Source organism: Leptomonas pyrrhocoris, assembly GCF_001293395.1.
Source record: "Leptomonas pyrrhocoris isolate H10 chromosome Unknown, whole genome shotgun sequence".
NCBI lineage: Eukaryota > Euglenozoa > Kinetoplastea > Trypanosomatida > Trypanosomatidae > Leptomonas > Leptomonas pyrrhocoris.
This window is the reverse complement of record NW_015438387.1, coordinates 1-27,486: the sequence shown is the minus strand read 5'-3', so window position 1 is coordinate 27,486 and position 27,486 is coordinate 1. Positions and strand designations below refer to the sequence as shown.

The window sequence follows — 27,486 nt, the reverse complement described above, 5'->3', positions numbered from 1 at the left end:
GACTGATGAGCACCCGGTATTTTACACACCTTAACGCCCTGTTGCACCTCCTCTCTGCTGCCGTTCCCCTTCGTGTTGTTGCAACGACCTCTCCTTCCCTCTCGTAAGTCTTTTCGCTGCTCTTTTTCTCTTGCTGCTCCTCCATTTTTCTCCTCCCCGCCGCCAAGTTTGGAACAGCCTCTAAGAAACACAAATAACGCAGAGAAGACCAATTCGCGTGCGAAGAAAGAGAAGAGAATGTTGCGCCGTGCCGTCGTGAAGGCTGCGGCTCTGACGGTGCCGTGCCGTCAGTTCACCGTCAACGCCGATGTTCGCGACTCCCTGACGAAGCCGCTGAGCTCGCTGAAGGAGGAATGCAAGGGGCAGAACTTAGATCTCGCGGACATGGCAGACACCATGAAGGGCGTCGCCTACAAGTTCCAGGAGGCGAGCAGGAAGGCAGCCATCGAGGACAAGCAGTTCAAAGGGAAGACTGCTACTCTTTCTGCATCGCTGAAGGCGTACAACACGCGCCTTGCCAATTTGCAAAACGAGACCCGCTCCATGCAAGCGGAGGTCGATGCCCTGCTGAAGCTGCTGTGGGGGACGGAGCGGCCCGACGGCGCGCGCTTCACCACGCCGCCGCCCGAGACGAAGCGCACCGCGCCGGAAGACTTCGAGGTGGAGCCGCCGCCGCTTGCGAAGGCGCTCGGCGAGGAGGCCCCCACGCCGGACCCGGTTGAGCCGGCCACGCCAGCAGTGGAGCGGGTGGAGGGCGAGCGGGTCTCGGACCGCGTCAACCCCACTTCTGCCAGTAACACCGTGAAGGAGGAAGAAATCGAAGTGGAGACGATCGAAGTGGACGTCGAACCCCCCGCACAGGAGGACCCAGTTGAGACGATGAAGGTGACGGACATCACCAAGGAGCTCTACGAAAAGGGTGTGAACTTTTCCGACTGCATGGATGCCCGCTCGCTGCGGCAGCGTTACCGCGATGTGCTCAGCGGTAAAATCCCGACCAGCGCGAACGCGTCCACTGCGGCGTCGCGCTGTTCTTCTTCCTCCGCCGCGGCCGGGTACACGGCGCCGCTCACGGAGAACACGTCGCAGCCGCGCATGCCGCAGCGATCCACGCAGCAACAGTACCAACAGCCCCCGCCGAACAACAACCCCGGCAATGGCCTCGCCTACGATCCGTACCCGAACGCACACCGCAAGATGATCGACCCCATGAAGTACGTACGGGAGGTCAAACAGGAGCTGGCGCTGGAGAAGGGCATCGATGCCAACTCGGTGGATTTGTGGAGTGGAAAGGTGCGGCTGGACGACAACAAGCGCCTGTACGACTACCCGTCTATCCAGAGCTACCCCATCGAGGTGCGCCAGAAGGGTGACATCCCGTCATAGCGGCTCCTCTGCGTGTCTGCGGTTGTTGAATGACGCGAGTAGATGCAGCGATGAAAGAGGTGCTCGTGCACTCGGGCTTCTCCATTTTTTGTTTATTGCTGCATCTTCTGCGTTGATGCGGCTTGGCGCGCGAAGGGTTGTCTGCGGTGTATGGGCGAACTCACCGTTAAGAAGAAGATAAAAGGCGCCTCACCTTTCTGTCTCGATTTGCCTCCTTCCAGCGAACCCTTTTTGTTCTTTCATCGGTCACTAGCGGTTGTAACGAGTTGCGTCTTACTAGCCACTCACACTTAAGCCAATGATTAAAGGAAAAGACAGAAACAAAGAGAGAGGACAGACGGGTGTCGCGACAGCACCGCGTGCTTGACGGTTCACAAGTGCATGTCAAAGAAAAAGGCTGTAGAGAACTGATAGGACACCGGATTGTCTACGCATACAGTTCACCTCTTTGCGCCATCTCGCATCGGTTTCTTTTTACAGACACCGTCAAGCCACTTGCAGAAACGAATGAAATTTACCATTCGTTTTGATGTTGCAGCGAACAGTCTATTATTTTCTTTTCCTACTTCCCCTCTGCACTTCTTGCTGCGATGATTCTCGAGTTGTGGGCCGATACTTCCAAGACGGCGGCGTCATACTCCAGTGTGCGTGGCCCTCTTACACATATTAGGCGCCAGAGACACTTTGGGCACTCCCCTGCACCTGCCTCTCTGCTCTATTACTGTACTTCTGTTCACCCTCTAATCGTTGCTTAGGAATAATGGAGTCAAGCGGCAAGTCGTCGAGCACGTTCAGCCACAGTTCCCTGCCAAGCGCACAAGGGGCGCCGGGGCCCTACACATGCGTGAGTACATCAGGAAAGCACGTTGAAGGCAACCTGCGCGGATTCCGCTACGTCGAGGAGGACCGCGTTGTGAAACGAAGCGAGCGCGTGGCGAAGCCGGCTGCTTCGAACAGACGACGTGACATCTGATGGTGGCAGCGAAGAGAGTGCGAGGAACACCATTGCGGTTGGAGGTGCAGCGTTTCGCGTCTTCACGGTTGCGCACACACGCGCGTATATGAAACCCACCGCTCGTGATATCCAACGCTGCCGGTTTGTAGTCCTTTTGTTTTGACGGTTTTTCTGCTTAGAGTTGTAGGTTATTGGGCACGGTGGAGCTGCTGATTCGTTCTTGACGAGGGTTTCCAATTGCCGCAAATGATCATCCTACCACTGCCTTTTGTGGCCAGAGTGGCACTGTAAGATGCTGCACCGGGACCACGATACGCATCCCAAATACGCGCCACGGAATGTGGAAGCTTTTCTCATTCGACCCGAAGAGCAGCAGCCACAAGATTCAATCGACCTTCTCACGATCTGTGGTGCCCACGATACCGCCCCGTGCACCAACCCGATTCCCAACATCGTTTCTCTCCCCCACTGTCCGCACCACTGCTGTTCCTTCTGCTTGTCTTTCTACTATTTTGCTAGCAGTGTTTCAATATATTTTTTCTTATTGATTGAAAGTACTTCAGAGGAGCGCTTTGGCTTTCCGCTCTCTCGAGTTCATGCGCATAGCAAACGAGAATCCACAGCAAAAGACACACGATTTATCGTCCTGACTTTCCACACATTCCGGCTCTTTTCATTTTGCTGTCGGCGCAAAAGGCTGCAAGCTACGAATTGCAGGTTTTAAAGGGATTAACGTTCTTTCGTGCTGTGACTGAACATCCCCGGACTATCATCGTTGCATGAAAATAGGTATATTCATATATATATTGGTCATCGTCGCTGAGAAGAAAAGAGGCGAACCCGGTCTCCTTGGTGCGCTGATCATTCCGTGGGTGTCGCGCTTTCCTCAAAAGAAAAGCACGCCAACGAAGTAATACCGAGCTGTAGAGCTGCAAGCATGTCGGGGGAGAACGGCACCGCTGACACGGAGGCACAGCTGCTCGAGCAGCTGTCGGAGAAGTACTACGAAGCCATAAAGCGCGACAGCCGTGGCACGGCCGGAGCGACTGTGGAGGTGTCGCTAATGCGCATGATGGCTGCCATGGGTGAGTTGTCAGCGTTGGCCTTCGCAAACGCGTCTGGTATTTCACCCTTTGAGCGGGAGGAGGTGTCCAGACTGATTGGCAAGCTGAGCATCTCTGTTGCCTCTATCGCAGAGGCTTTCGGCCTCAACGTCGCCCGCTCTACTCTGCAGTACCTCGACGAGGAGATGAGCGCGACACCGGCCGTGCCACCACGAAACGCAAGTGGCGGCCAGTCTTCTTCGCCGCCAAACAACGATACACCGCTCTCCTCCGCTGCCAACGCACCCTCCCCACAAAACCCGAACAACGCATCGACTGAGTCTTCCGCCCAGAGCGGCGCGTCCGTCGTCTTATCGCCGGCGTCCAACGTTCGCTTTTTCCACTTTGTTGATCAACTCGCCACCGCACCGCGGGAGTCCTTTGAAGAGGCGAATTTGAGGTGGGTGGCCCCCGCCCCGAACGGCGCCATTGAAGAGCTCATCCCCAACGGCCGCGCCATCACGGTGGAGTACGACGACTTCCCGCGCTATCGAGCCCAACTCGCGCAGTACCGCGAGACGCGTGCGTGGCAGGCTCGAGCGTCGTCGGCGAGCGCCTCTCCGAATCCCGTCAATCTGAGCGCAAACACCGCAGTTGTGGGCGGCGGCGGGCCTTCGCCGTTCTCTGTGCCGACGGGCCCGGCTGTCGCTTCTATTCCGGCTGCCTTGCCAGCGGCGGTGGCGCAGGCCTCCGGCTACGACCCGGCACGGGAGTCGGACCTCTACTCCCCGAGCCACTTCAGCGGCGGTTTCTTCAGTCCGATGGCCCGCGTGGCGGAGACGGGCGTGGTGAACGTCTACCCCCCTGCCGCGGTGATGGCGAGCGAGGCGGCCAACGGCGCAGACGCCGACGTGCGACGGCGGCAGGCGCTGCGGCAGATCGGCCGACCCTACGAAGTGAGGGACTTCAACCAAAAGGTGCGTCTGCTCCGCAGCGGGGTGGTGCAAGGGACGGAGATTGCAAAGTTGGGCCTCACCTTCAGCGTGCCGGACGGACCGCAGGTGATCGAGCTCATCGGTGACGGCATGCAGGTGGACGTGACCGCGGCCAATGCGAAGGCCTTTCTCACCCTTTTGGACGACTTCTCCAGCGCGCAGGCGCCGTCTCCTGCGCAGGTGCATCGCACCAACAGCGTGCGCAAGATCAACGTCGGGTCCATCATCCCCGACGTGACGCCGACCTTCAGCCCCTCGCACTTCTCGCACGACCTCTTCGCGCCTTATTCCAAACCTACGTCCGCCGTCTACGTGGACTACGATAAGAGTGAGCGAATTCTACCGCCGTTTCTCAAGGAGCAGTCGCCGCCGGCAGAGCCGAAGGACACGCGTAATGTGTACCTGAGTGCTGCGCGGTGCTCCGACTGCGCGACGTTGGAGCGCATTTTGCGGGAAGTGAAGGCGAACCCGGCGGCGGTCTCCAAGTACGGCGTGACGTTCTGCGTACCGAGCTCGCTGGAGCCGTATTCGTCCGCCGAGGAGCTTCACACTGGCCTTCACGCCCTCTTTCCTTCTTCAGCGCTGCAGCCCGTTACCCCTGAACAGCAGCCGCAGTTTCTCTCCCTCGTTCGACAGTATTTTCCCCATGTTCTCTAGACTTTGGCTCACGGTAGGAGGCTAGGCAACAGGGGTGGTTGAGAGGAAAAGAAAGGAGAGGAGAGGAGAGGGGCATAGGGACGACGCGCCGAAACCTGACGGAGGAAAACGATGCTTCATCGTGGTACGTGGCAACAGTGACGCTACCGACAAGTCAAGATGGGAACGGCTTCACGCTTCTGGTTTTGTGCAGGTGGCCGCCATTGGGTTTATTTGGTTGTTGTGGTCCATCTCTTGCGTTTGAGGTGCGGCTTCTTTCTTTTGTTTTTATTGAGTGGCGTTGCCGCTGTATCCTTTCCTGAGGGTGACGTATGATGGCCTGCATGTTGTTGCCTTGCATACCTCCTTCTTTAAATTGTTTTTGTTGGTTATATTTCGTCTTGCATTAGTAAGAAGAGCCGTGTTTTTGTTTTTCCCGTTACCGTTTGTCAACCGGCTCTCTGGGACGGAGGACGGTGGATGCGCAGGTTGCGCCCGTATTGTCGCGCGAAGGAGGGTTATGTCCACCCCCTCTGTTAGCGTGTGGACTGTACGTCTGTTGGCCGTTGTAGCGAGACACCTTTTGTTTTCTGATTTAGTTGCCTACGTCTTCTTTCAAGGCATCCCTGAGCGTCACGTCGAGCGCGTTGCGCACACCTCGCTCGCTTGTGGGTCTGCTTTTTTCTTGTTGATCTACTGTTTGCCGCCTTGGGAGCCGCTGCACGCCACTGTGTTTATTGTAGTCACAAAAAAGTACTTGCCGATTTTTTCCGCCGCCTCACGCAGAAGTTGCGGCTGCGTCCACGTGCCGCCGGGAACAATACGCTCAGCGCTAACGTTGGCGTTTCTGCTTTGGCCGCCTTTCCAACCCCCCCCCCCCCGACTTTGACCGTCACGTGTTGTTTCTTCTACTACTTTTCTTCATCGTATCCCACCTTTCTCTTTCCCACACTCCATGCTGCGTTAACGTCTCGGGCATCGCTGAATTCGCAACGTCACGGCACAGAGAGTTCAGTTTCGCATGTGCGTCTCTGCACCAACGCACTCTTCTGCCGTCACCCCTGCATAAAGGCTTCGTTTTCCGACCGGCTGCGGCTCGTGCACAAACGAATTCTACTGACTAGATCGACTTTTCCTTCCCCTTCACACCGTCCTCCCGGCCTCCACAGGCGGTTGCTCCGCGCGCTTTAGAGTCTTCCTTCGGCTTTCCGCGTTTGCGCACAGGCTTGGGAGGCGTGGTCCGCACGGCGTGCTTTCGCAGCATACAGAAGACATTTACGGCAAAAGCACGAATCACAGCAGAAGGAAAGATGAGCGAGACGGACAGCATGTGGCTCCAGAAGAGCATCACCATACCTGATCCCCTCCCAGAGGAGGACGAGGTGGGCAAACCGGCGGAGACGACCTCGACGCCCGCCGTCGTGGCGGACGATTCCCAGCTGCCTAAGGATGGGACCGTAATGCCACCGCCGTCGCAGTCAGTTGAGAAGAAAACAGGCGAGATGGATCTGACAAAGATGGTGCTCGACACCAGCAACTTCCTGCGCACGAACTCAGCGCAGCGCGCGTCGATGCGCTATCCAAGTCGCGCGTCCGTCTCGAACTCGGCCTTCATCTCAGCCCATGAGTACGACGAACTCCGCGCGCGGTACAGCCAAGCGAAGCGGGAGCTGCTGAAGCTGTCGGACATCCAGAAAGACTTGGACTTTGCCCGCTTCGAGCTGACGCGCACGCAGGAAGAGATGAACCTCTTGCGTGAGAGTAACCAGAGCCTAAAGCACGAGCTCGAGGACTACGTGCAGCGGGCCGAAAAGGAGCACAAGGCTCGCCTGTCGCTCGAGGCGAAGGTGTCAGCCGAGGGCACTAACCGCAGCGAGGAGGTGGCCTTTTTAAAGCAGACCATCGAGGAGCTGCGTGACGAGCACACCAGACGGCTGGACGACGTGACGGCGCAACAGGAGAACGAGTTCCAGACGCGCATCCAGTCCATGCGTGACGAGCTGGGGAATGCGACAGAGGAGCTGGATCGCCTCGTCGCCGAGGTGACGCAGACGCAGAGGAGCAAGGAGGCCTCCGATGCCAAACTGTCAGCGACGCTCGCCGCACTCGACAAGGCACACGCCGAGTCCAACGAGGGTAAAAGAAAGATCGAGGCGCTCCAGAAGCAGTGCCAGGCGTTGGAGCAGCAGCACCGGGAGTTTGTCGCGCAGCGGGAGGAGTCGCGTGCGAGGGACCTCGAGGCGCAGAAAGCGGTTAATGAAGAGCACGTGCAGCAGCTGGTGCGGTCCAAGGACGCAGTTATCTCCGAGCTGCAGGGCGACGTGCAGCTGTGGAAGAACAAGCACAGGGCCGCCGCAGAGGAGCTGGCGGCGGCGCGGCACTCGTTGAGTGAGCTGCAGGAGGACCTGAAGCAACTCGCGGCGGATCGCACCAAAGAAGTACGCCGCCTTGCCGAGGAGCACCGTCTCGCGCTGTGCGAGAAGCAGCTGCTGATGGAGACGGCGGTGCGGGAGGCGAAGGGGAGTAAGACGTCTGTGGAAGAGGAGGCTCACTCGCTGCGGCGACAGCTAGCGCAGGTGTCGAGTGAGCTGTCCACCGTGGCGGGTGTCCTCGCGCAGCGTGAAAAGCAGCTCACTCAGATGGAGAAGGAGCTGGCAGAGACCAAAGACCGCTGCGTGGCGGCGGAGCAGGAGAACGCGCAGCTGGCGAGCGACGCCCAGCTGAACGCCGAAGCGGCCATGGAGGCCGGCGAGCGGGTGGACCGTCTCCTGCAGCAGAAAGACGACCTTGAGGAGGAGTTCTCGAAGGACGTGCGGGAGGCGAAGGACCGCATCCGCACCCTCGAGACGGCGCTGATGCAGTCTAAGAGTGAGCTGTCGGCCCTGCGCAAGGAGCAAATCAAATCCTCCGACGACGCCCTCGCCACCACGCGCGACCTTCGGGCGCAGGTGGAGACACTGATGGAGCAGCGCGCTGCCCTGACCGCGGAGGCGACGGAGCGGCGGCACTTCGAGGAGGCCGCTCACGACTACCGCAAGCGGTTTGAGTCGGAGAAGTCCAAGGCGAGTGCGCTGGAAGTGGAGCTGACCGCTGCGGTGAATCGCTGCTCCACCCTCGAGGCGAAGATAGAGGAGCAGTCTCGCCGCGTCATCTCGCAAGCGGTGGCACGGTCGCCGATGCAGACCCTCCACGCCAACAGCACCACCTCCCTCTCGCGGCTGGGCAAGTACCGCAGCGCGTCCTCGGCCCACTCGGCGCGCAGCGCCTCTGACAACTCGCTGAAGCGCGCCCGCACGGAGGACGCGCGCGTGTTCGCCATCAGCGGCTTCGACGGCAACGACGTGCTCCTGGCGGTGAAGCAGCTGCCCAACGTGGCGATTGCGGAGTGCAGATCGAACATGCCGGTTCCATCGAATCTGACGCACCTCATCTCGAACGGGCAACTCACCATCAAGCTCTTGACGGCGCTCGTCCGGGGATGCTGGGTGCTGCCGGAGTCGTACGTGGTGGACTCGCTGAAGGAAGGGCGGTGGTTGCGGGAGGAAGACTACGGCTTCCAGCACGAAGAGCCGCCGCTGTTGAAGAAGAAGGTGGCGCTGACGGAGGCCTTTACTGCCTGCAAGCACTACAACACCGCCAGTCTGCTTTTGAAGGAAGGCGGCGCCATCATCGTCGACAGTCCAGAGGAGGCGGACATTGTGCTGCGCACCAACGCCGAAGCGCGCTCCATGACGGATGGCTGGAACTGGGAGAAGATGGTGGACATGATCAACCCCCTGAAGATTGCATAGACGCAGCGAAGGTTTTTAGTGTGTTGCGTCGCTTCACGGTGCGTGTGCGCTGCCTTTGTTTGGCCACAGCGCCGGTGAGGTCTTTCTCGCTGCTGGTACTGCGGCCACGCCTGACGGGAAGTTTTTCTCTCTTGCTCTTCCTCTTTGCAGCTCTCCTTTTAGATGCACTAGACAGACTTATTATTATTATTTTTGAACTTTTAGACAGAACACATTAGATTCTTTTTTCGTTTGAATATCACGATGCCCGGCCTCGTTGTTCGAAGCAGCGTCGATGTAACCTTCGGGGTGTGCGTGTGTGCGTGGGCCAGGCCGCTGATAACTAATTGCTAACGGGCCGCACACATTGCTGATTCATCGAACCGCCAGGGAAAGGCTGCGGAGCATGGAATGTTAGACACTCAAAGCCGTAATAGCTTCTAAACGACACACACACACACACACACACACAAAGCGATCTCTGATATGTCATGGCAATGAAACGGCGGGATTGTGAGGAACACCCGGCAAATTTGATGAGAGGCTCAAGACAGTAGTTGGGCAAAAAAGATAAACGCAAGGAGGCCGTCTCAGGGACGCTTCATTCTGTTACCGGGGATGCCAGACACGTTCATTCCCGTGTCGGAAATGGGGTTGTGCGTATCATTTCCTGCTGTGCGGGAGCTTATTAAGTCGACAAGGATGGCAGCGCGTCATTGACGTGAGACATCGTTATGTTATGGACTCTTTTTTCTTGACGAATCGTTTCTCTCGATGTGCTCCATTTCACCTTCATCTTTCAATCGGATGATGTTCTTGTCTGCTCTTTTATCGGTTTTTCTGCAGCCAACGGAAGCCGTAAAGTTTCATTCTTGAGTTGTTGTTTTCTGCCTTTTTTTTCTTGATGTGCATTCGGCTGATATCAGCAATTCATTCCTTCCTGCTCTCCTGTTAACGTGCCGATCGCAGCGGCCACGATCAGCCTTTCCCTCTCTCTTCTTTTCTTGTGAATCAGGGGTCGCTAAAGATGGCAAAGACCTCCGCCGTGCAAACCGCAAGGAGGACGAAGCAGGCCGCCAAAGCGGCGGCGAAGGAGACGACGAAGGCGGTGATAGAAAAACTGAACAAGCAGGTCCCGATCATGACCCTCTTCCGCTACCGGACCCGCTTCGAGTGGTTTGCTACCGTCATCGGCTCCATCGCAGCCTTCTGCTCCGGCGGTGCCACCCCGCTCTTTATGTACTTTTTCGGCCGCATGACCAACAACGCTTACGACGACGTGCAGGGACCTAAAGTGACGCGGAGCTTTGCCATGCTCATGACGTGCGTCGGCGTGCTGTCCATGACGCTCGTGTTTGTCAAGACGGCCACCTACCAAGTATGCGCGACGCGCCTTATGGGCCGCCTCAAGGCCGCGTACTTTATTTCCCTTCTGAATCAGGACATCGCCTGGCACGACGACCACAAACCCGGCGAGCTCATCTCCCGCCTGACCGGCGATACGCGCGTCATTCTCAACGGCATTAACGACCGTTTCGCTGGCTGGATCGAGAACTTAGGCATGGGCATCATCGGCATCGTCTTCGCCTTCATCGCCAGCTGGGAGCTCACACTGCTCATCCTTGGCTCTCTCCCGATAATTGGCGTTGTGGTGTTCTTCTTATCCACGCGGACGTCGAAGCACATCACCATCACACGCCGGCAGTACGCCGCCGCTGGTGCCGTCGCGCAGGAGGTGATGCACAACATTAAGACGGTGCAGAGCTTCAACCGTGAACTGCACGAGGCGAACCGCTTTGCGAACACCGTCGTCGCATCTCGTGAGGCGGGCATCACGAAGGAGTTTCTCGTCGTGATGGCGGGCGGCGCCACGGTGGGTATCATGCTTTGCGTCTTGGGGTTTGCGTTCCTGCTTGCCCTGTTTCTGGTAAATGAGAATCGCGCTGATGTCGGCTCTGTCTCCGCCGCCTTTCTGACGGTGCTGTACGGCGCCATGGGCCTCGGCCAAGTCTTCCCAGCTCTTCTTTCGTTCGTGGAGGCACGCACCGCCGCCTACCCGATTTTCTGCACGATCGACCGCGTGCCGGAGATCGACGGGGGCGCGCCGGGTGCTGAGGCGTTCTTCCGCGACAGCATCGAACTCCGCGACGTCACGTTTGCGTACCCCACACGCCCGGAGCAGAAGATTTTTGGCGGCCTCAACGTCACCATCGCGAAGGGGCAGAAGGTCGCCTTCTCTGGCTCCACCGGCTGCGGCAAGTCGACCATCATCGCGCTGCTGCAGCGCTTCTACGACCCACAGGAGGGCGGCGTCTTGGTGGACGGCGTCGACATCCGCGACTTTAACCTCAAGTCGTGGCGGCGGCGCATCGGTATCGTCTCGCAGGAGCCGAACATCTTCTCTGGCACGGTGCTCGAGAACGTGCGCATGGGCCGGCGCAGCGCGACCCTCGACGAGGTCGTCACGGCGTGTCGCAAGGCCCGCATTCACGACACCATCCAGTCTCTCCCCGACGGCTACGACACGAAGGTGGGCAGCGTTGGCAGTCAGCTCAGCGGCGGACAGAAGCAGCGGCTCGCGATTGCCCGCGCCATCGTGCGCGGCGCTGATATTCTTCTGCTCGACGAGGCCACCAGCGCGCTCGATCGCAAGTCGGAGATTGAGGTGCAGCGCGCCCTCGACGACCTCACGCTGAACAGCAAGATGACGGTGGTGACCATCGCACACCGCGTTGCCACGATTCGCCACATGGACTGTATTTACTTCCTCGACGAATGCAAAGGTGGTGGCAGCGCCATCGCCGAGCACGGCACCTACGACGAGCTCCTGCAGCTCAACGGCCGCTTTGCCTCGATGGTGATGCTGCAAGACGCGTCGCTGGGGAACTTGCGCACCGTCGTGCACGACACGAGCTTCTACCTCTTCGCGGACGCCGCGGAGAAAGACGATAAGTCAGAAGACGACTCGCGCTCGCAAACTTCCTCGTGGGACTCCGTCAGCAGCGGCATCCGCAGCGACGAGGTGGAGGACTGGAGTCGTGCCCCCAACGTCGAGGATGTCCCTTTTGAGCACCGCACGGACTGGGAGGAGAAGCACGCAAGGGGCGGGACCATGTGGCGCGTAATGAAGATGACCAAGGGCCACATGTGGGGCATCATCCTCGGCTTCGTAGGGTCGATTATCACGGCGCTCGTTTTCCCATGTGTCGGTCTCATCATCACGCAGCTCATCAACGTCCTCGGCGTATACCGTGTCACGCAGGACGCCAAGGAGATGCGGAGCAAGATGACGCTGTACATCATTGTCCTGATTGTGCTCGGCCTCGTGTACTTTCTCGGCTCCGTCCTGACAGGGTTTTACGGGTACGTGGGGGAGTACCTCACCTACGATCTGCGCACGATGCTCTTTCAGCAAGTCCTCCGGCAGGATCAGACCTTCTTCGACATGCCCCGCCGCGACCCTGGCGCCCTGTCCACCGTGCTTTCCGGTGACTGCGAGGCGGTGCACCAGCTCTACGGCCCGACACTGGGCTCTCGCCTCAAGTCTTTCTTTTCCTTCGGCGGTGGCATCGTGATTGGCCTTGTGATGCAGTGGAAGGTGGGGCTCGTGTCGCTGGCAACGATGCCAATTTTTGTGGGCAGCATCGTTGGCCAGCAGATATTGTTCGACGACGCAAACAAGTCGCGCAAGAGCGGCATGGACACGGTAGTGAGCGAGGCACTCGGCTCCATTCGCACCGTCAACTCCTTCAACATGCAGAACAAGATGGAGACGATGTACAAGCGTCACATCAACCGCGAGGAGCAGGTGTCGGAGCGCCGCTCCGTGCTCATCAGCGCGCTCGTTGGCCTCACTGAACTGGCTCTCATGGGCTCCACTGCGCTGGCCTTCTGGTACGGCGGCACCCTCATCGAGAAGGGCGAGACGCACTTCAGCAATGTCCTTGTCGCAGCGATGGCCATCACGATGGGATCGACGTTTGCAGGTGTGGAGGCAGGAAGCTTCGCCACAAAGCTGCGCGATGCGCGCCGCTCAGCAAACCACGTCTTTTCCATCATTGACCGTGTGCCGGCGGTGGACAGCTATGAGTACGGCAAGACGAACTTCAAGGAGAGCGTCGGCATCGTGTTCCAGGACGTCGCCTTCCGTTACCCTGCCCGAGACCAGGTACAGGTGCTGAATGACGTGTCCATGTCTTTCAAGAACGGCACGTCCAATGGGCTGATGGGGCAGACCGGCTGCGGCAAGTCGACCATCATTCAAATCCTCGCTCGTTTTTATCCCATTGCGGCCGGCACGGTGCTGATTAACGGCGTCGAGCTGAGCTCGCTGGATCTCGTCACGTGGCGCTCGCAGATGAGCCTTGTGTTGCAGGAGCCCGCCCTCTTCAGCGGAACGATCCGCGACAACATCACCTACGCCCTGCCCAGTGCCACCGAGGAGGAGGTGATCGAGGCGGCCAAGCTGGCGTGCATCCACGACGATATCATGAACATGGAAAAGGGCTACGACACCGAAGTCGGCTATCGCGGGCAGCAGCTGAGTGGTGGGCAGAAGCAGCGCGTCGCCATCGCGCGTGGCGTCATCCGCTGTCCGAAGCTGCTGCTGCTCGACGAGGCTACCAGTGCGTTAGACAACGCCACGGAGGCGGCGGTGCAGCGCAATCTGGACGCTTTCCAGAAACGCTTTGCAGTGACAACGGTTAGTATTGCCCACCGCCTTACCACAATCCGTTACAGTGATCAGATCGTGCTGCTAGACAGCGGCAAGATTATAGAGCAGGGCTCACACGAAGAGCTAATGGAAGTAGGTGGCGAGTACAAGTCGCGTTGGGAGCTTTCGCTTTCGTAAATTCGTTGTTGTTGAACCGAAAGTGTTTCTTTTGTTTTGCCTTTAAAAAGAAGTGGAGCTGTGCAATGTTCGGCCGATTGTATTTACCGGGTCTTCTTCTTCTTTTGTTTTGTTACTTTTTTTGAACTTTCTTTGATTCTTGTGTATTACCTTTTTTTGTAGTTTTTCCGTCAGCAGCGCCTTTTTTTTTTGGAAGGTTCATTTTTCATTCTACCTATTAAATATATGGCGATGAACGCTTCTGTGCTACGAGGTAGCGCATCTTGGTGTTGTCCTTCTTGTTTTCTTTTCGCGGATCCGACATTGAACGTTACAGTGACTTTACACACATTGACGAAAAGGAAGGTGATCTTATTGGCGAAAGAAAAATATGATGCTATCGCTTATTAGCTGGCCTTTCCGTAGCACACTGTCCCCTTTTTAAAAGCATTGCTCTCTTCTTTCTCACTGCTGCTTAATAGCTTTGTGAGAGCAACGGTGATCACACACTAGCGCTTCATTGGATCAGCTTTAGTGGTTGTTGTCTCTCCGCTCGCGTCTTTTATTTTCTCGCCGCGCGTTTCACCATCAAATGTATACAGTGTGGCTTTCTTCTTCACCGGCTCCCCGATACGCTCGCCTTTGTTTGTCTGTTTGTTGTTTCACCCATTCTTTTTCTTTTCCACCAATAATTCTCTTTGTTTTTGTTTTTAGGTCTCGGGAAGTTTTTTTTTGGTCTTTTCTTTCAATGTTTCTTTTCCGTTTTATTCGTTTTTGTTATGTGAGATTATTCGGTTCTTGACTCTATCGTGTCAACTGCTTTGATGTCGTTCTCTTCCAATGTGAAAATATTTTTTTTTTGAGTATATATTTAGCTGTACAGGAGCACGTTAACGAAGGACCTCAATTTGTGTTTTTGCTGGACAGCTGTGGTTGTTCTTCCGTGCTCTGCTTGCCTTTTCGGCGTTTTCCTAGTGTGCCCTCGGCTTCGTCTGTTTTATTTTCTTTCTGTCCCTTTCCGAAAAAGATCTTACTGCTCCTTCAGTGTTTGAGTGCAGATAACAAAGAAGGAAAAAGCGTCAAACACGTTTAAAAACAAATGAAAATGAGACTCGATCGCAGGAGTTACAACTTGGTTTAAATGCGCGCAGATGTGCCTTGCAAGTGTGCTGCTACTCTTCATCAACGCATTCAGTTTTGACTTGAAGAGAGAAAAATGTGTTTTTCTGATTCCCTATACATGATGCCGGCGGCTGCAAATATAAAATAACTGTTTTTAACTGTCTGCTTCGTGTTGCAACTTCAATGATTCTGCCTAACTCTTTTCGCTAATTTTTACTCTCGTGTTTATCACTCTGCCCTCTCTCGCAACACACACCACTTCCTTGGCTCTTCGTTTGCTCTCTTCATTCCTGTATCTCCACTGTATCTCGGCTGCCGCTCCTTTTGATATCGGTTTAGACTTCCCCGCTGTCCATCACGACAAGCAGCCAGATCGGTAACCGTGCTTTACATCACCGCGTGTCTTTGGTTTATCTAAAAATCTCCCTTTTTTTTCTTTCGCTCATCTCGGAAAACCTTTTTGTTCTAAGGGTTTATTCAACTCTGTTCTCTTCTTATTCTTTCTTTTCACTCCCCCCCTCTTCCACTTTCACTTCTAAAAGATGATCGCAGAGTGCTTTTATCTGCTTACCTTCATCACAACGGTGATCACCTTGACCGCGTCCGATATCAACATTTGGCCCGACGGCATGTACTTCGTTTTGGGCTGGCAGAGCGCGGTGGTCTCGAACGTGAGGCCGCATGCGCTGCAGTTCGGCGTAACCACCGTCAACTCAACCTCCAGCGGGCTCACTGTGACGTTCAACGACCCGGTAAAGGCGAACCTGACGACCGACCTCGTCGTGAACGGCGACTTTGAGCTGACGGACGTGTTCGTCGAAGCCAACGTGAGCGGCTCCGTCCAGGTCGCGAAAGAGGTGTCGAACACGTGCGGTGCCGGCACCTTCTCCATGACCAACTGCAACATCACGCTCAACGCAGTCGCGTACTTACCGTTTATCGGCAGCTTCACGATTGACAACCAGGACGTGTGCGACTACGCGGACATCGTCGTGACCGGGATGCTCACTCCCAAGCCGTACCAGGAGTACCCGGCCCCACAGCAGGGCACGACAAGCCTGGAGCAGTCCACCTACCTGATGAAGCTGAAGCTGCTGAACCTCTTTGCCAACTCCACCGGCATGCCCGTCTCGGCAGACTTTGTGGCCCCCAACGTCCTGCGCTTGGCGATTGCCGCACCCATCGGCCAAAGCCTCAGCTTCAACTCAGAGCAGGCGAGCGACGTAGGGGTTTTCGACGCCATGATTGTGTTTACGCAGTTCGCGAGGAAGATGCTGGACATCACGGTGGACCCCGACACAGACAACACCACCGTCATTCCCTACGGCGCCAACGGTGAGATCCGCGTGCCCGCACTTCGCAACATCATCCACCAAGCCATCATCGAGGGCACCCTCGTTTCCATGGAGACGTACGTGCCTCGCTCGAGCGGCCTCGTGTACGATGTGATTGTGAACGATTTCCGCTGCAAGTACTTCAACACCGTCTGCTCTCTTCCTGCGGAAGGCGGCGTGCAGGTGATCAACTCGCGCCTTGTTGGCCTCGGCGACCTCAGTTCGATTCTCGATAACGTCGCTGGTGCCATGGTCGACGAGCTGCTGACGAATTTGACGAGCGCCGCCTTCAAGATCGCCGGCAGCACCTTCGGTGACCGCATCTACCTTCCCGTTTTGTAAGAAGCGACGTGACAAATTTGCCACTTCTGCAGATGATGGGCAACGGCGAAGTAGCTCAGCACGACTCCTCTCTGTTCCCTTTCAAGGGTGCTTGTGCATGTGCTCCAATGTTTTTTGTTTGGCGCACGACAAGACGGCAGATGGGCATGATTCTGTCAGGTGCTTTCCTTTTCAGGAGCTTTCCGCCCTTACAAGGGGAACTTGTTGCATCGGCCCGAAGAGACATACGTTGAACCGCACAAGTGAAGCCTGAAATCCACGGCGTCTGCTCACAGAATGCACACACCACACAAACACGCAATCAATGCGCACAACCATCATACCCATATAGGGCTTCCTTTTGTTTTGTGTTCGTTGTTTCTTACTTTTTCCCCTGACCATTGAGAGCGTTCGCTTACTATCGTTCTCCTTTTCGTGCTTTCTGAGGTGTTTTCTTTCTTCATATGGCAGGCTGAGGTACATGAATGGAAAATCACCGCCTTTGTCCCTTTTCATTGCCGTTTCTTTTTTGGCTACGCCAACGCTCATTCTTTCAGGCAAGGGTGATTAAACTCCTTCCCGGTAAGAAATCGATATAACTGTCTCCTATTCTTTTTCTTCTCTGCATGTTGTAGAGGAGAAGTTTATTTTGTTCCCGCATTACGAATGTCTTCAAGGGGAAAGAAACGAATGATTGCTCTCATCACAGCGGCTGTTCATCTCTTGCCTCTTCTTGTACTTGCTTCTGTGGTGGAACCGTCAAGAAGCAACTGGGGAGTCTCATTCGTGCCACGTGCGGCGTAGATCTAACCAGCTCTTACTCGCAGTGCTGCAAATACTCGTTTTCGTCCTCTTCATTTGCTTTGTCTTTTTTTACTTTTCTTCGCGCAAAGGAAAACTGAGCTCTTTCCAGCATCGGCAGCAACACCCATTTCTGCTTTGCAGGGTGGGTGTGCACCTTCTTGTTTACTGCCGTCCACTATTATGGGCGTTTCGACTTCCACCTTTCCGGGCGGATGTAAAAGGCGCAGGACAAGTGAAAAATCAAAAAGACCTCGTTCACACGGTCACCCAACCCACGTTCATGACTTTTCCATTAAAGGCGCACGGCGAGTAAAAGTGGCATGATGTGTTGTGCGCCACTCATCGTCTTCGTGTCCAACGTCACCGTTATAACTGTTATACTCAGGTGTTTCGTCTCCACGTTGATGTGATCAGGGGCTGCATGGCTGCATGCCTTGAAATTAGCCACCACCTACACATTTGCATGGGAAGCGTTGCTCTATCACGCGTGCTGATTTCCAATTCATACACCGTGAGGCCTCCTCTGACTCTTTCTGTTTTTTTTTCCCCCTTTTCCTTTTGACTACGATTTATTGCAATCATCGGCGCCGATATCTACTTCTTTCATCCGTCACCTAAGATAAGTTAACATCCCAACTTGTTCTCTATACGCCAGCTGCATTTATCAAAAATATCTATTTCACACGAGCAGGAAACACATTTCGTTTTTCTTCCATTCCCATCTACAGCTCCCACGATGCTGCAGAAGTGCTTCTACCTGCTGGGGATCTTGACCACCATCATCTCCTTCACCTTTTCCAACGTCACGCTCTATCCTTAAGGCACCAATCTGCAGCTGGGCAACGTGGACTTGACGATCCGCAACTTGGTGCCGAAGGTGGTGGATTTCCCGTCGGCCAACCTGTCCTCCACATCGGATGCGCTCTTCGTCACGTTCGACAACCCCCTTTCGGCAGAGTTCACCGTCCAGGTGTACACGTTCTTCTTCTGGACCCCGGCGAACGTGCAGTTGACGGTGACTGGTGGCGCCGCGTACTCAAAAAACGCCGTTGACACCTGCGACTCGCAGGGTTTAACTCGCCAGTACTGCGACGCGAAGGCCAATGTGGTGATTCGTGGAGTGCTTACAAACCTGCAGATTGCCGACGTCTCCATCGACGTGTGCAACGAGGTGCAGTCGTTGCTGGAGTCCACGCTGAAGACGCGGGAGCAGCAGAGTTTGCCTGTCGTTGCGAACGGCGCCACTGACATCTCGAGCGTCTTGTACTTCAGGAAGTTCACCCTCCTCAGCGATCTCTCGCAGGCTCTGAGTGTCCCGTCGTACAAGAAGTTCATTGCGAAGAACGCGATGCAGGTTTCCACGGGCCTCGTGCTGCCGGTGCTCTTCGACGTTGACACGTCGGATAATTTCACATCGACCGCCATCGACATTGCTGCTTCCATCACCAGCATGATAAAGGAGCTGCTGAACATTTCCATCTACGACAACGTGACGGAGGGCACCACCTCCATCGAGTACCTGGGAGGCACCGTGACGATGCTCTCGCCGAAGAACCTTTTGAATCCGATCCTCAAGAAGGAGGCTCGCGCTGCGCTGAGCGTGTACGTCCCTGCCGGCGCCTCGCTCGTCTACGACGTCGTCGTGAATGATCTCCAGTGTCGATTCTTCAACACCATCTGCTCGATACCTGCAACGAGCGGCATCGAGGTGACCAACTCGCACTTCACCGGCTTCGGTGACCTCAACGGCATTCTCGACAACGCCCTGGGCAAGTCCATCGACGAGAAGATGACCAACGTGACCTCCAAGAACGTGGAAATGACCAGCATCTCATCTCGCGGGCGCTACTACCTCTCCCTCATTTGAAAAGCAAGCGATCACCGGCAAAAATTTAAAAACAAAAAACGGCAAAAGGGAAAAGTACTTCACATTGCTTGCGTGCTGGAATGAATTCGTCAAAAAACGTACCACACCAGATCAAAGAAGTCATTGGGTCAAAATTTTCGATACCGTAATGAATGGTGATCAGGCTTTCGCTCTAAACCCTTTTTTTTCTTCCTTGTAGAGAGTTTTTTCTGGTGGGAATGAAAAACCTCTCTTTTCATTCACACACTCTAACACCATCTTTATCTTTTTTTTTGTTCTTTGTGGTCGCCCCATGCGTCTTCGTCGTCGTATACGAGGCGATGCGTGGAGCCCACTACCACGGAGTGTTCACTGCACCCCACCCAGCGATACCTCCAGAAAGCTGTTTCCTTCTCTGATTATGTGCCCTCCAGTTTCTATTCTTTTCCCTTTTTTATTTATTTCCCTTTTTAAAAATTCTATTCGTTTTCCCGTTCTTTTGCGCTTTTGATCAAATCTCTGAACCGTTGGCGGATCGGTTTTGTGCAGCGCAGGGAGGGGCAAACCAACCCCTCCAAATACGGTAAGAGTATTTGCCTCATTGCCGCCCGTTTCTCCCCATTCAGTATAAGGTAAGAAGATGCTTAGTGACATAAGCCCTAAATGGTGCTGTATCTGTATGTCTCGCAAAACCCTCTTTTTTCTTTGATGCTTTGAAGTAGATGCAAAGACGCATTCAGTTGCTGTGCTGTGTCTATGAAACAACGTAATGCTTCTGTGATGTTGTTCGACTCGCTCTTCAACGCCTTTTCTTTTCAGGTTATTCTGGTAACAATTCTTATCCTTTCCTGTTTTAATTATTCCGACTATTATTGGGGGCCAAATGAAACGACAGAGAAAAAGACCAATGCAGGCTAATCACAATCCACTATGAATTTATGGTGTGTGCATGAAGCCCGATTGCTCGGTGGAAACTGCAGCTTTCTGGTTGTCCGCCGGACACGATGACCTTCATTGGGCGCGTCTCTTTTATACGTCTGACAGGCCGCTTTAATGGCTCCCAACGGTTTCGAGCTTTTGTGTTGAAGGAATTCCATTCAGTGTACTTTGTCGAAGGCTTCTCTGTTGCTCCCTCCTTCTTGTTTGATCGTGTTGATCTTCTGTTTCATGCAAATAGCCAAAACAAACAGTTTCTCTGGCACATGGATTGCCTGCGCTGCGCCGGTGCTTCCGTCACGTTTATCGCGTCGTTCTACCTGTGGCCGAGCGAGCGCCGGTTTGTGTATTGGGGAGTTCGCTCACTCCGGAGGGCCACGGAGGACAACACCATTTACATTGATCGAGACAGCGACGACACGATCCGCCGTCGCACCTTATTCTTTCTACAGAACTGCGTCTTGAGCGCCGGTTTCTTAGCTTTTCAGTCTCACTCTTCATTAGAAGTACCTGCATATTCAGGGGGCGTGTGGCTTCTTCCGCTAAGCAGGGCTACTGTTTCTACCCTTGTGCTGTTCGCCGGTCCCGTTGGCGATAAGATAATTCTACGCAAGTTCCCCATTGAAGAGAACTGGTTGCGCCGCTGGCGAAGCTACGTTTTGTGCCCTATCGGAGAAGAGCTGTTTTTCCGCGGAGTTCTCTTCACACTTTTGAGCAAACGCAGTCAGTGGATGCAGATCGGCGTCGCCACCCTTCTCTTTTCCCTCTCTCACTCGCACCACATCGTGTCGTGGGCCTGCGACGAGTACATTGATCGGTGTGCCGACGCCACGGAGAGCAGCGACGCTGATTTGCAGTGCATCTGCTGGCGCGCTGCAGCGCGCAAGTTAGTGTCTGTGTACCTCTTCACCGGTGCCTTTGGAGCGCTTAGCGGATACTACTATCTGTGCGTCTGCGAGGGCAGCATTGGCGCGATTGCTGCGGTGCATGCCATTTGCAACTTCATCGGGCCCCCCGATTTCGCCGTCCTGCGCAGCCCTTCTGTTACGAGACGGATAAAAGTGGTGAGTGCCGTCATGCACGTAGGCGGAATTGTTGGCTGGCTGTGGGCGCTGCTACACTGAAGAAGAAGACGAAAAAGAAAAGTGATCTCGACGACTGTAACACAGAAAAACACCCGTTGCGACACTACATGGTAAGAGTGCTGCCGGGAAAGCCACATGTAGGACTTGAGCCTTGCGGAAGCTTTTGCAAGTTTTTACGAAGCTCGCGTGCAACTATTGCGTTGCGAAGGGAACTAAGCGCCCCCCAAAGGCAAATGCATGAAAACGTGTCTCTACCTACCCCTCACCCACTCTCTCTCCGTCGCTGGTTTTATCGCGTTTGGCGTTGCGTCCCCGCCCGCCCACTATAAGGTGCGACCGAATTCACTGCCCGCTCATTCGCGCGCTTATAGGACCATCACAACATCATCTAGACGTCTTCCGAGGTAGACTACCTTCACTCATCGCCTTCAATACGTACACAACAATGAGCGGCTTCAAGCCAACGGTGAAGGTGTGCGGGAGCATCGACGAAATGAGCGCTGCGGCTCGTCAGATTATCCTCGGTGAGGTTCAAAAGCGGGCTAACCCGGGAAGGCCCATCGTTCTCGCGTTGTCAGGCGGCTCCACACCAAAGAAGCTCTATGAAGAGATGCACACACACGACCTCGGCCTGCTCAAGGGGCACTCTGTGCTGTTCATAATGGGCGATGAGCGTCTTCTGCCCTCCGACGACGAGCAGAGCAACTTCGCGATGGCCACCAAGGCGCTGCTGCGTGACGTGCCGGCCGAGGACGTCGTTGCGGTGAACCCGTCCGCCGCGCTGGAGACGTCGGCCGACGAGAAGGCCGGTGCGAACGGGGCGTGGAAGGTCGCGGCGGACTACGAGGAGAAGCTGCTGCACCGCCTCTCGCTGTCGCAGACGTGTGAGGAGACCGGTGTGGTGAGGCCGGTCCTCATGGTGGACGTTGTCCTGCTCGGCTTCGGCTCCGATGGGCACACCGCATCCATCTTTCCCGGCTCTATCGCCGCCCAGGACGACGACCATCTCGTCTCCGTCAGCTTCCCGAGCCCAACGATGAACCCCAAGGTGTGGCGCATCACCCTCTCGAAGAGTGTCATTGTAAACGCCAAGCATGTGGTGGTGCTCGCTGGTGGAAAGGACAAGAATTGGGTGGTGCACGGCGTGTTGGACGAACATGCGCCAGAGCGCTCGCCGGTGTCGCGATTCTTGCGGGACTGCAAAGGCAAAGTCACGTTCTTGTTGGATGCCGGCTCTGGCGAGGGCGTTTCGCCGTCTTCGTAGCGGAGGTTTTTTCCCCCTTTTTCCCTTATTATTGTGTTTCTACACACACTTATTTGGGGCTTTCTTTTTTCCTTCCCCGATCGCTTCGTCTTCATCTCTCATATTCGCCCCGTCGCACCCACGCGGTGCACGACTGTGACTTTTTCTCCCTCTTTGTCGAGGAGGAAACAGCAAGCCAACAAAAGCAGCAGTAAAAGCTGTGGCAAAGCCAATTTGGTGAAGCGCTCTCCCAGCTCACGTTTCCCTTTTTTTTTTTCGTCACGGTCCCCCATACGTGGCTTACGCTCTGCTTCCGTTATGTACCAGCGCCTTGGCTTCTTTACTTCTTCTCCAGTGCGTATTGTCACCAGTAATTCCCTTCCTCTGAAGATGTATTTAGCTCCCTTCCCACCACAGCTTTCTTTCTCGACTTCTATTTTCTTTTCACTGGTGCCGCTGTGCACAGCACACTTCTTTGGACCGCAGTTTCCTCATGGCTGACAGCACGCACACGTACCGGCGCATCGTGGTGAAGGTGGGCTCTTCCATCATTGTGGAGGACCAGAAGATTGCTTCCTCACGTATCGCGGAGCTGTGCAAGTTTGTAGCCGATCTCCACGAAAAGTACCAGGTCATCATTGTCACCTCCGGCGCTGTCGCAGCGGGCTACACGGAAAAGCCTCTCGACAAGTCTCTTGTGCCGAACAAGCAGGCGCTGGCCTCGCTCGGTCAGCCGCTGCTCATGCATATGTACTTCACCGAATTCCAAAAGTTCAACATCCTGTGCTCGCAGCTGCTGCTAGGCGCCTACGACTTCGACTCGCGGAAGCGCACCATCAACGCGCGCAACACCATCGAGGTCCTCCTCGCCAATAAGGTGGTGCCCATCATCAACGAAAACGATGCGACAGCGCTGCGGGAGCTCGTGTTTGGCGACAACGATCGCATGTCGGCTCATGTTGCTTATCACTTCGACGCGGACTTGCTGGTGATTCTGAGTGATATCGACGGTTACTACACCGCCAACCCACGGAACTGCAAGGACGCACAGATCCGACTCGTGGTAAATCAGCTCTCCCCGGCGGAGCTGCAGGAGGAGGCGACCCCGAATAATCAGTTTGCCACCGGCGGCATCGTGACGAAGCTGCAGGCCGCACAGTTTTTGCTGGATCACGGTAAGATGATGTATCTCTCCAGCGGTTTTCATCTCGCGGAGGCACACGAGTTTCTGCTTGACGGAAAGCACTCGTCGGGTACTCTTTTCTGTCCCCTGGCAGCGTCCAACGGACAGAGCTGACGCTTCATCGGGTGTTGCCCTGCCTCGGTGTTACAGCGCGGACGAAGAGTGCTACTCCACTGGGTGGTTGGGGCGCCACTTCTCGACATAGCCTTTTTTTTTTCGATTTTCTCTCCATGGGTTTACAAGTAATTGTTTCACCAGCTAAAAGGTGGTTCAACCATCAAAATGTTATGACGACAAAGCCAGCTCTATTAAGCAGGCTCTTCTTCTTTCTTATTATTATGGGGCACTGCGCACCCACCCACTGCAACCCACCTTCTCTCATTTTATTGTGTGTGTACTTGTAGAACTATCGCAAAAGCAAAGATCCATTGCTGAAAACACCGCGATTTAGCAGTGTCTGTTTTCTTTTTTTCTGAATCCACTTAAATAAGTAACTAAATGCCACTGCTGCGGCAGTATACCACTTACATGATAAGCCTCTTGAAGTGTGAACTTACCGCAGGAAGTTGAAGGGTCTGGTGGAGCTTCGTTTCCGCGCCTCCCACTTCCACAAAATATCTCTGCTCTAACAGGATGGGCGGAAGCATCAAACAGTTCTACTGGTGCCATTGTGGCTTGACTCAAGGACTCACTTTGGATTCTGCCTCAATAGATCAACCCTCTACCAAGTTTGTTAATGCGTGCGCAGATGATGCCATGCGGGGTTTTTGTTTTTTGAGTGCTTTTGCCCATCTCAACATCAGACCTACGAGCCGGTCATTTCAATGCAACAGTATACTTTTGCGCCGAGGCAAATCTGCCGATGCACGTCTTCGCTTACCGATAGCTGTTCTTTTCTTCTGCGCGCTTCTCTTCCTTTTTCTTCACCGTGTCGCTGTGCCGACCCGTTAATAAACCCCCCAAAGGCCCGCCCTCCGATCTCGTGTACTCTTTCTACTGTGGACATCACGCATATATACTAGCCCGCTTCTCTTTTTCCTGTATTTAACATCCTCTCTCTGACGATGACGTCCTTCGCGCCGTCGTGTCAGGGTTTAGTACCCACTATGTGAGGGATTCAAGCGCCTGCAACCCATCGAATCCTGTTGCGGGTTTGTTGGCGCGACGGACAGGTCCGGGTGGGTCACCCGCTAGAGAGACCTGCGGAGTCGTATACGTGTGGGCCGACCAACAGAAACCTGTGTCCGCGGGCTACAAATCCTGCTCGTTGGACTTTCTTCACAAACCTATTCAAAACGACGGTAACGTTGAATGCATGTGGTGTGTCCGTCACTGCGTGCAGTAGGCGAACCTGCTTCCTCCGCTGCCGAAACCTTTTCTTGAAACGCCGCCATGCGCTTACGTCACCCGGAGAGCTTTCGATCCAGTTCTGTGCCCCGTCTGCTGCGAGTGTTGCATGCACCGAGAACACTTCAAACGCCGTCTCGTGCGCGACTGGACGGTCTCAAACCCGGCAGAACCCAGCACGCTTCTTACTCGGTCACCCCTTGCATCGCCGCCCGGTGTATCTCATCGCTGTTCTCTGTGCACCTTCCTTCCTACGAGCCAACTGAGCTTCTCTCAGCGACGCGTGCTCCGCCACAGCCCGCTGCCGCTCGGCACTCCTAGCGCCGTCAGGCGAGTTCGCGTAGTCGAGAAACTCGCGTGTCTTGTTTGCCACCAACCGATCGCCGCGCGCAGCTCGCAGCACCGCCGCTGCAGCCGTCGTTTCTCCCACAGAGATCAACACCGATACGCAGCAGCACACCCGTCCCATTGCGGGTCCACGAATTCAAGTGTGTCCAGCTTTCGGCTATGTGCAATCTCTACTATTCGAGCTTCTTTTTTTCCACGTCCGCACTCAACGTTCTGGTATGACGAGACTCAATGTAATAGGTGCGAGTGGGGGGCCGCCGTCCGTTCTCGTCCATCCGAAGATCCACTCGCGCATAGGCCCAGGGCACCTCGTCGAGATTAGTTCCGCCGCTAAACCGGTCGAGTTTCTAGTCACGATGATTCTTCAGAGCAGCGCCGAGACATGGAGGTGCCGACGAGTTGGGTTTTGTTGTGGTGGTTTCCGTGTTTCGGCAGATGCAACACGCATGAAAAAGAGCGGGCGAGTCTCCTATCTAGACTGTCAAAAACGAAACAAACCCTGACTCTCTTTCCTTTCGTTGCACAACGATGCAGTGCGAGGAAACCTTATGACGTCGTGATGGGGAGTTTACAACGGTGAATATGTTGCATAAAGGGTCAGCTGCATGCCGCCCCTCTATCCACTCCTTGCGATCGAGAAACCTCTGTTGTTTTTGTGTTTCTCGTTGCAGTGCCTTTCTTTTCTCTCGTGCGCTTTCACTTTTGATTTACTCTTCGCCTCTCTCCGTCTATTGTTGTTTTTCCTGTCTCCTCTTTTCTTTCGTTGCTGGTGGTGGAAGACACCATCATCTTTCACACCTTTCCACTCATCCACAAACAGACGCCCAAGCCAAACACACCCACATAGGTGATGGCACAACTACACGAGAACTACACGCAGCATGTGGCGACTGCTAATGCAGCTCTTTCTGACAGCGCTGAAGATGCCAGTGTTCGTACATCGCTATCGCGTCTGTGAGGTGACGTTGTGGCGCATGTGATGAGTTTCATGGGCGAGCAGTCCATTGAATGCACTTTCACAACACTGCGTGCCGTGTCTCCGCAGATGAGACTGGATGCGGATGCGTTGATGGGCAACCTTGGCGTTGAACAGAATTGCTGTGGTGTGGTGGTGACAGACAACCATCTGGTGTACACGGTCACTGCGGCGACGAAAATCTCAACTCGTCAACGGCTTGCACCCTCGTGGTGGTGGGTGGATTGGTGCGGCCTGCCGCCGGACGCCACCGTCGACAACGTACGCGACATCTTCCGCTTCAGGTAGCCACCCATGGAGGAATACGGTCAGCAGCAGGTTTGGGGGGCTGCCCGATGCTCACCAACCTCGACGTCGCCGGTAATCAGGACCTGTGCATGCTCTGTGATCAATTACCCCTTGCGGTGTCATCTGTTTCTTTCCGTTTTGTTCCTTTTTATTCATTTTTGTACCTTTCTCTTTCGATAGCTTTCCGCTCTCGAATCGCTCTCCTTTTCTTGTTTGCTGCCTGCATACCTCGTAATTAAAACTGCGCCTTTTACGCCAGCGGTATGTTTTGAAAGCGCAGCTGCATGGACTATGCCGATTGAAAGTAGAAATCCGGGTAGTTTCCGAAGTTTGCAGGGGCTTTCTCTTTTAACAGTCCCAGTGTTATGTAAAGCGTTTTTTTTTTCAACCGGTCAGGCGTTCAGCTTTCATCCTCACTGTCTTTATTTTTGATACTCGGTGGCACAGCAGCGCTGACTCCGCACCGTCGCAACACTCATAAATGGGTGGGCTGCGCCTCCAAAACAATAATAATGCTCTTCTTTTTGCGGGCTCATATTTACTTTTGAGCTCTTTTTTTTTGTAAGTGTTGGCTCGATCGATGCCGTACCCCTCTTTTTCTTTTCGTGGCTTCGAGGCGTTTCAGGGCGTACAGGTCCTTCGAACTGTCGCTTCTAAACCGCATAATGTCCCATTACTCCGGGTGGATTACAACAATCCCCTTCTTCTTTTTGTATGCGTCGGTGGGCAACGACAGGGAGAAGAGCGTCTCTTTGGTACTGCCCGCTGCGCAAAACCCCACGTTCGAATTCATCTGTCCTTTGATTTCTTGCCCATTGTACGTACAAAGTTTCTGAACTAGGACAATAATAATATCACCCCCAGAGAGTGTTGAACGTGATGGAAAAGCGGAAGGAGGTCATACGGGAGGCGTTCACAAGTGCGCACGCAACGCAGCTAGTTCGTACTGCAAGGATATAGTGCCCTGCAGTGACGTTTCATCTGCAACGTTAGTGCGTGTAAGTGACAGAGGTTGGTACTGCTGAATTGCTGGTAAT

At 54.8% G+C, this 27,486-nt stretch overlaps 11 protein-coding genes across 18 annotated transcripts; all 11 read left to right on the top strand.

Annotated features, from left to right (window-relative positions):
• Positions 1-107: 107 nt before the first annotated feature.
• On the top strand, positions 108-1,386 carry ABB37_09357 (putative mitochondrial hypothetical protein; the record flags this gene model as incomplete). 4 transcript variants are annotated; one of them, XM_015808778.1, is made up of 1 exon in its annotated part: positions 108-1,386. In XM_015808778.1, the coding sequence occupies exon 1, from the start codon at positions 238-240 to the stop codon at positions 1,384-1,386; it is 1,149 nt and encodes a 382-aa protein (XP_015652491.1). In that variant the 5' UTR covers positions 108-237. The 4 variants fall into 4 exon arrangements, with proteins under 4 accessions (XP_015652491.1, XP_015652490.1, XP_015652489.1 ...); XM_015808777.1 differs by having other exon boundaries at positions 167-1,386; XM_015808776.1 differs by having other exon boundaries at positions 177-1,386.
• A 622-nt stretch (positions 1,387-2,008) lies between these two features.
• On the top strand, positions 2,009-5,036 carry ABB37_09356 (hypothetical protein; the record flags this gene model as incomplete). 2 transcript variants are annotated; one of them, XM_015808774.1, is made up of 1 exon in its annotated part: positions 2,009-5,036. In XM_015808774.1, the coding sequence occupies exon 1, from the start codon at positions 3,279-3,281 to the stop codon at positions 5,034-5,036; it is 1,758 nt and encodes a 585-aa protein (XP_015652487.1). In that variant the 5' UTR covers positions 2,009-3,278. The 2 variants fall into 2 exon arrangements, with proteins under 2 accessions (XP_015652487.1, XP_015652486.1); XM_015808773.1 differs by having other exon boundaries at positions 2,896-5,036.
• Positions 5,037-6,020: 984 nt separating this feature from the next.
• ABB37_09355 (hypothetical protein) lies at positions 6,021-8,806 on the top strand (the record flags this gene model as incomplete). 2 transcript variants are annotated; one of them, XM_015808772.1, is made up of 1 exon in its annotated part: positions 6,021-8,806. In XM_015808772.1, the coding sequence occupies exon 1, from the start codon at positions 6,326-6,328 to the stop codon at positions 8,804-8,806; it is 2,481 nt and encodes an 826-aa protein (XP_015652485.1). In that variant the 5' UTR covers positions 6,021-6,325. The 2 variants fall into 2 exon arrangements, with proteins under 2 accessions (XP_015652485.1, XP_015652484.1); XM_015808771.1 differs by having other exon boundaries at positions 6,030-8,806.
• An 824-nt stretch (positions 8,807-9,630) lies between these two features.
• Positions 9,631-13,637, top strand: ABB37_09354 (putative ATP-binding cassette protein subfamily B member 2; the record flags this gene model as incomplete). The annotated part of the gene is made up of 1 exon (XM_015808770.1): positions 9,631-13,637. Exon 1 carries the CDS (start codon positions 9,813-9,815, stop codon positions 13,635-13,637), a length of 3,825 nt encoding a protein of 1,274 aa, XP_015652483.1. The 5' UTR covers positions 9,631-9,812.
• Positions 13,638-15,076: 1,439 nt separating this feature from the next.
• Positions 15,077-16,414, top strand: ABB37_09353 (hypothetical protein; the record flags this gene model as incomplete). Its single annotated transcript, XM_015808769.1, has 1 exon — positions 15,077-16,414. The coding sequence occupies exon 1, from the start codon at positions 15,281-15,283 to the stop codon at positions 16,412-16,414; it is 1,134 nt and encodes a 377-aa protein (XP_015652482.1). The 5' UTR covers positions 15,077-15,280.
• Positions 16,415-17,815: 1,401 nt separating this feature from the next.
• ABB37_09352 (hypothetical protein) lies at positions 17,816-19,064 on the top strand (the record flags this gene model as incomplete). Its single annotated transcript, XM_015808768.1, has 1 exon — positions 17,816-19,064. Exon 1 carries the CDS (start codon positions 18,546-18,548, stop codon positions 19,062-19,064), a length of 519 nt encoding a protein of 172 aa, XP_015652481.1. The 5' UTR covers positions 17,816-18,545.
• A 983-nt stretch (positions 19,065-20,047) lies between these two features.
• ABB37_09351 (CAAX prenyl protease 2 putativepeptidase with unknown catalytic mechanism (family U48)) lies at positions 20,048-21,103 on the top strand (the record flags this gene model as incomplete). The annotated part of the gene is made up of 1 exon (XM_015808767.1): positions 20,048-21,103. The coding sequence occupies exon 1, from the start codon at positions 20,246-20,248 to the stop codon at positions 21,101-21,103; it is 858 nt and encodes a 285-aa protein (XP_015652480.1). The 5' UTR covers positions 20,048-20,245.
• Positions 21,104-21,393: 290 nt separating this feature from the next.
• Positions 21,394-22,328, top strand: ABB37_09350 (6-phosphogluconolactonase; the record flags this gene model as incomplete). 2 transcript variants are annotated; one of them, XM_015808766.1, is made up of 1 exon in its annotated part: positions 21,394-22,328. In XM_015808766.1, exon 1 carries the CDS (start codon positions 21,510-21,512, stop codon positions 22,326-22,328), a length of 819 nt encoding a protein of 272 aa, XP_015652479.1. In that variant the 5' UTR covers positions 21,394-21,509. The 2 variants fall into 2 exon arrangements, with proteins under 2 accessions (XP_015652479.1, XP_015652478.1); XM_015808765.1 differs by having other exon boundaries at positions 21,435-22,328.
• A 378-nt stretch (positions 22,329-22,706) lies between these two features.
• On the top strand, positions 22,707-23,604 carry ABB37_09349 (putative glutamate 5-kinase; the record flags this gene model as incomplete). 2 transcript variants are annotated; one of them, XM_015808764.1, is made up of 1 exon in its annotated part: positions 22,707-23,604. In XM_015808764.1, the coding sequence occupies exon 1, from the start codon at positions 22,801-22,803 to the stop codon at positions 23,602-23,604; it is 804 nt and encodes a 267-aa protein (XP_015652477.1). In that variant the 5' UTR covers positions 22,707-22,800. The 2 variants fall into 2 exon arrangements, with proteins under 2 accessions (XP_015652477.1, XP_015652476.1); XM_015808763.1 differs by having other exon boundaries at positions 22,773-23,604.
• Positions 23,605-24,454: 850 nt separating this feature from the next.
• Positions 24,455-25,507, top strand: ABB37_09348 (hypothetical protein; the record flags this gene model as incomplete). Its single annotated transcript, XM_015808762.1, has 1 exon — positions 24,455-25,507. The coding sequence occupies exon 1, from the start codon at positions 24,947-24,949 to the stop codon at positions 25,505-25,507; it is 561 nt and encodes a 186-aa protein (XP_015652475.1). The 5' UTR covers positions 24,455-24,946.
• A 657-nt stretch (positions 25,508-26,164) lies between these two features.
• On the top strand, positions 26,165-26,449 carry ABB37_09347 (hypothetical protein; the record flags this gene model as incomplete). Its single annotated transcript, XM_015808761.1, has 1 exon — positions 26,165-26,449. The coding sequence occupies one exon, from the start codon at positions 26,165-26,167 to the stop codon at positions 26,447-26,449; it is 285 nt and encodes a 94-aa protein (XP_015652474.1).
• Between the last annotated feature and the right edge of the window lie 1,037 nt (positions 26,450-27,486).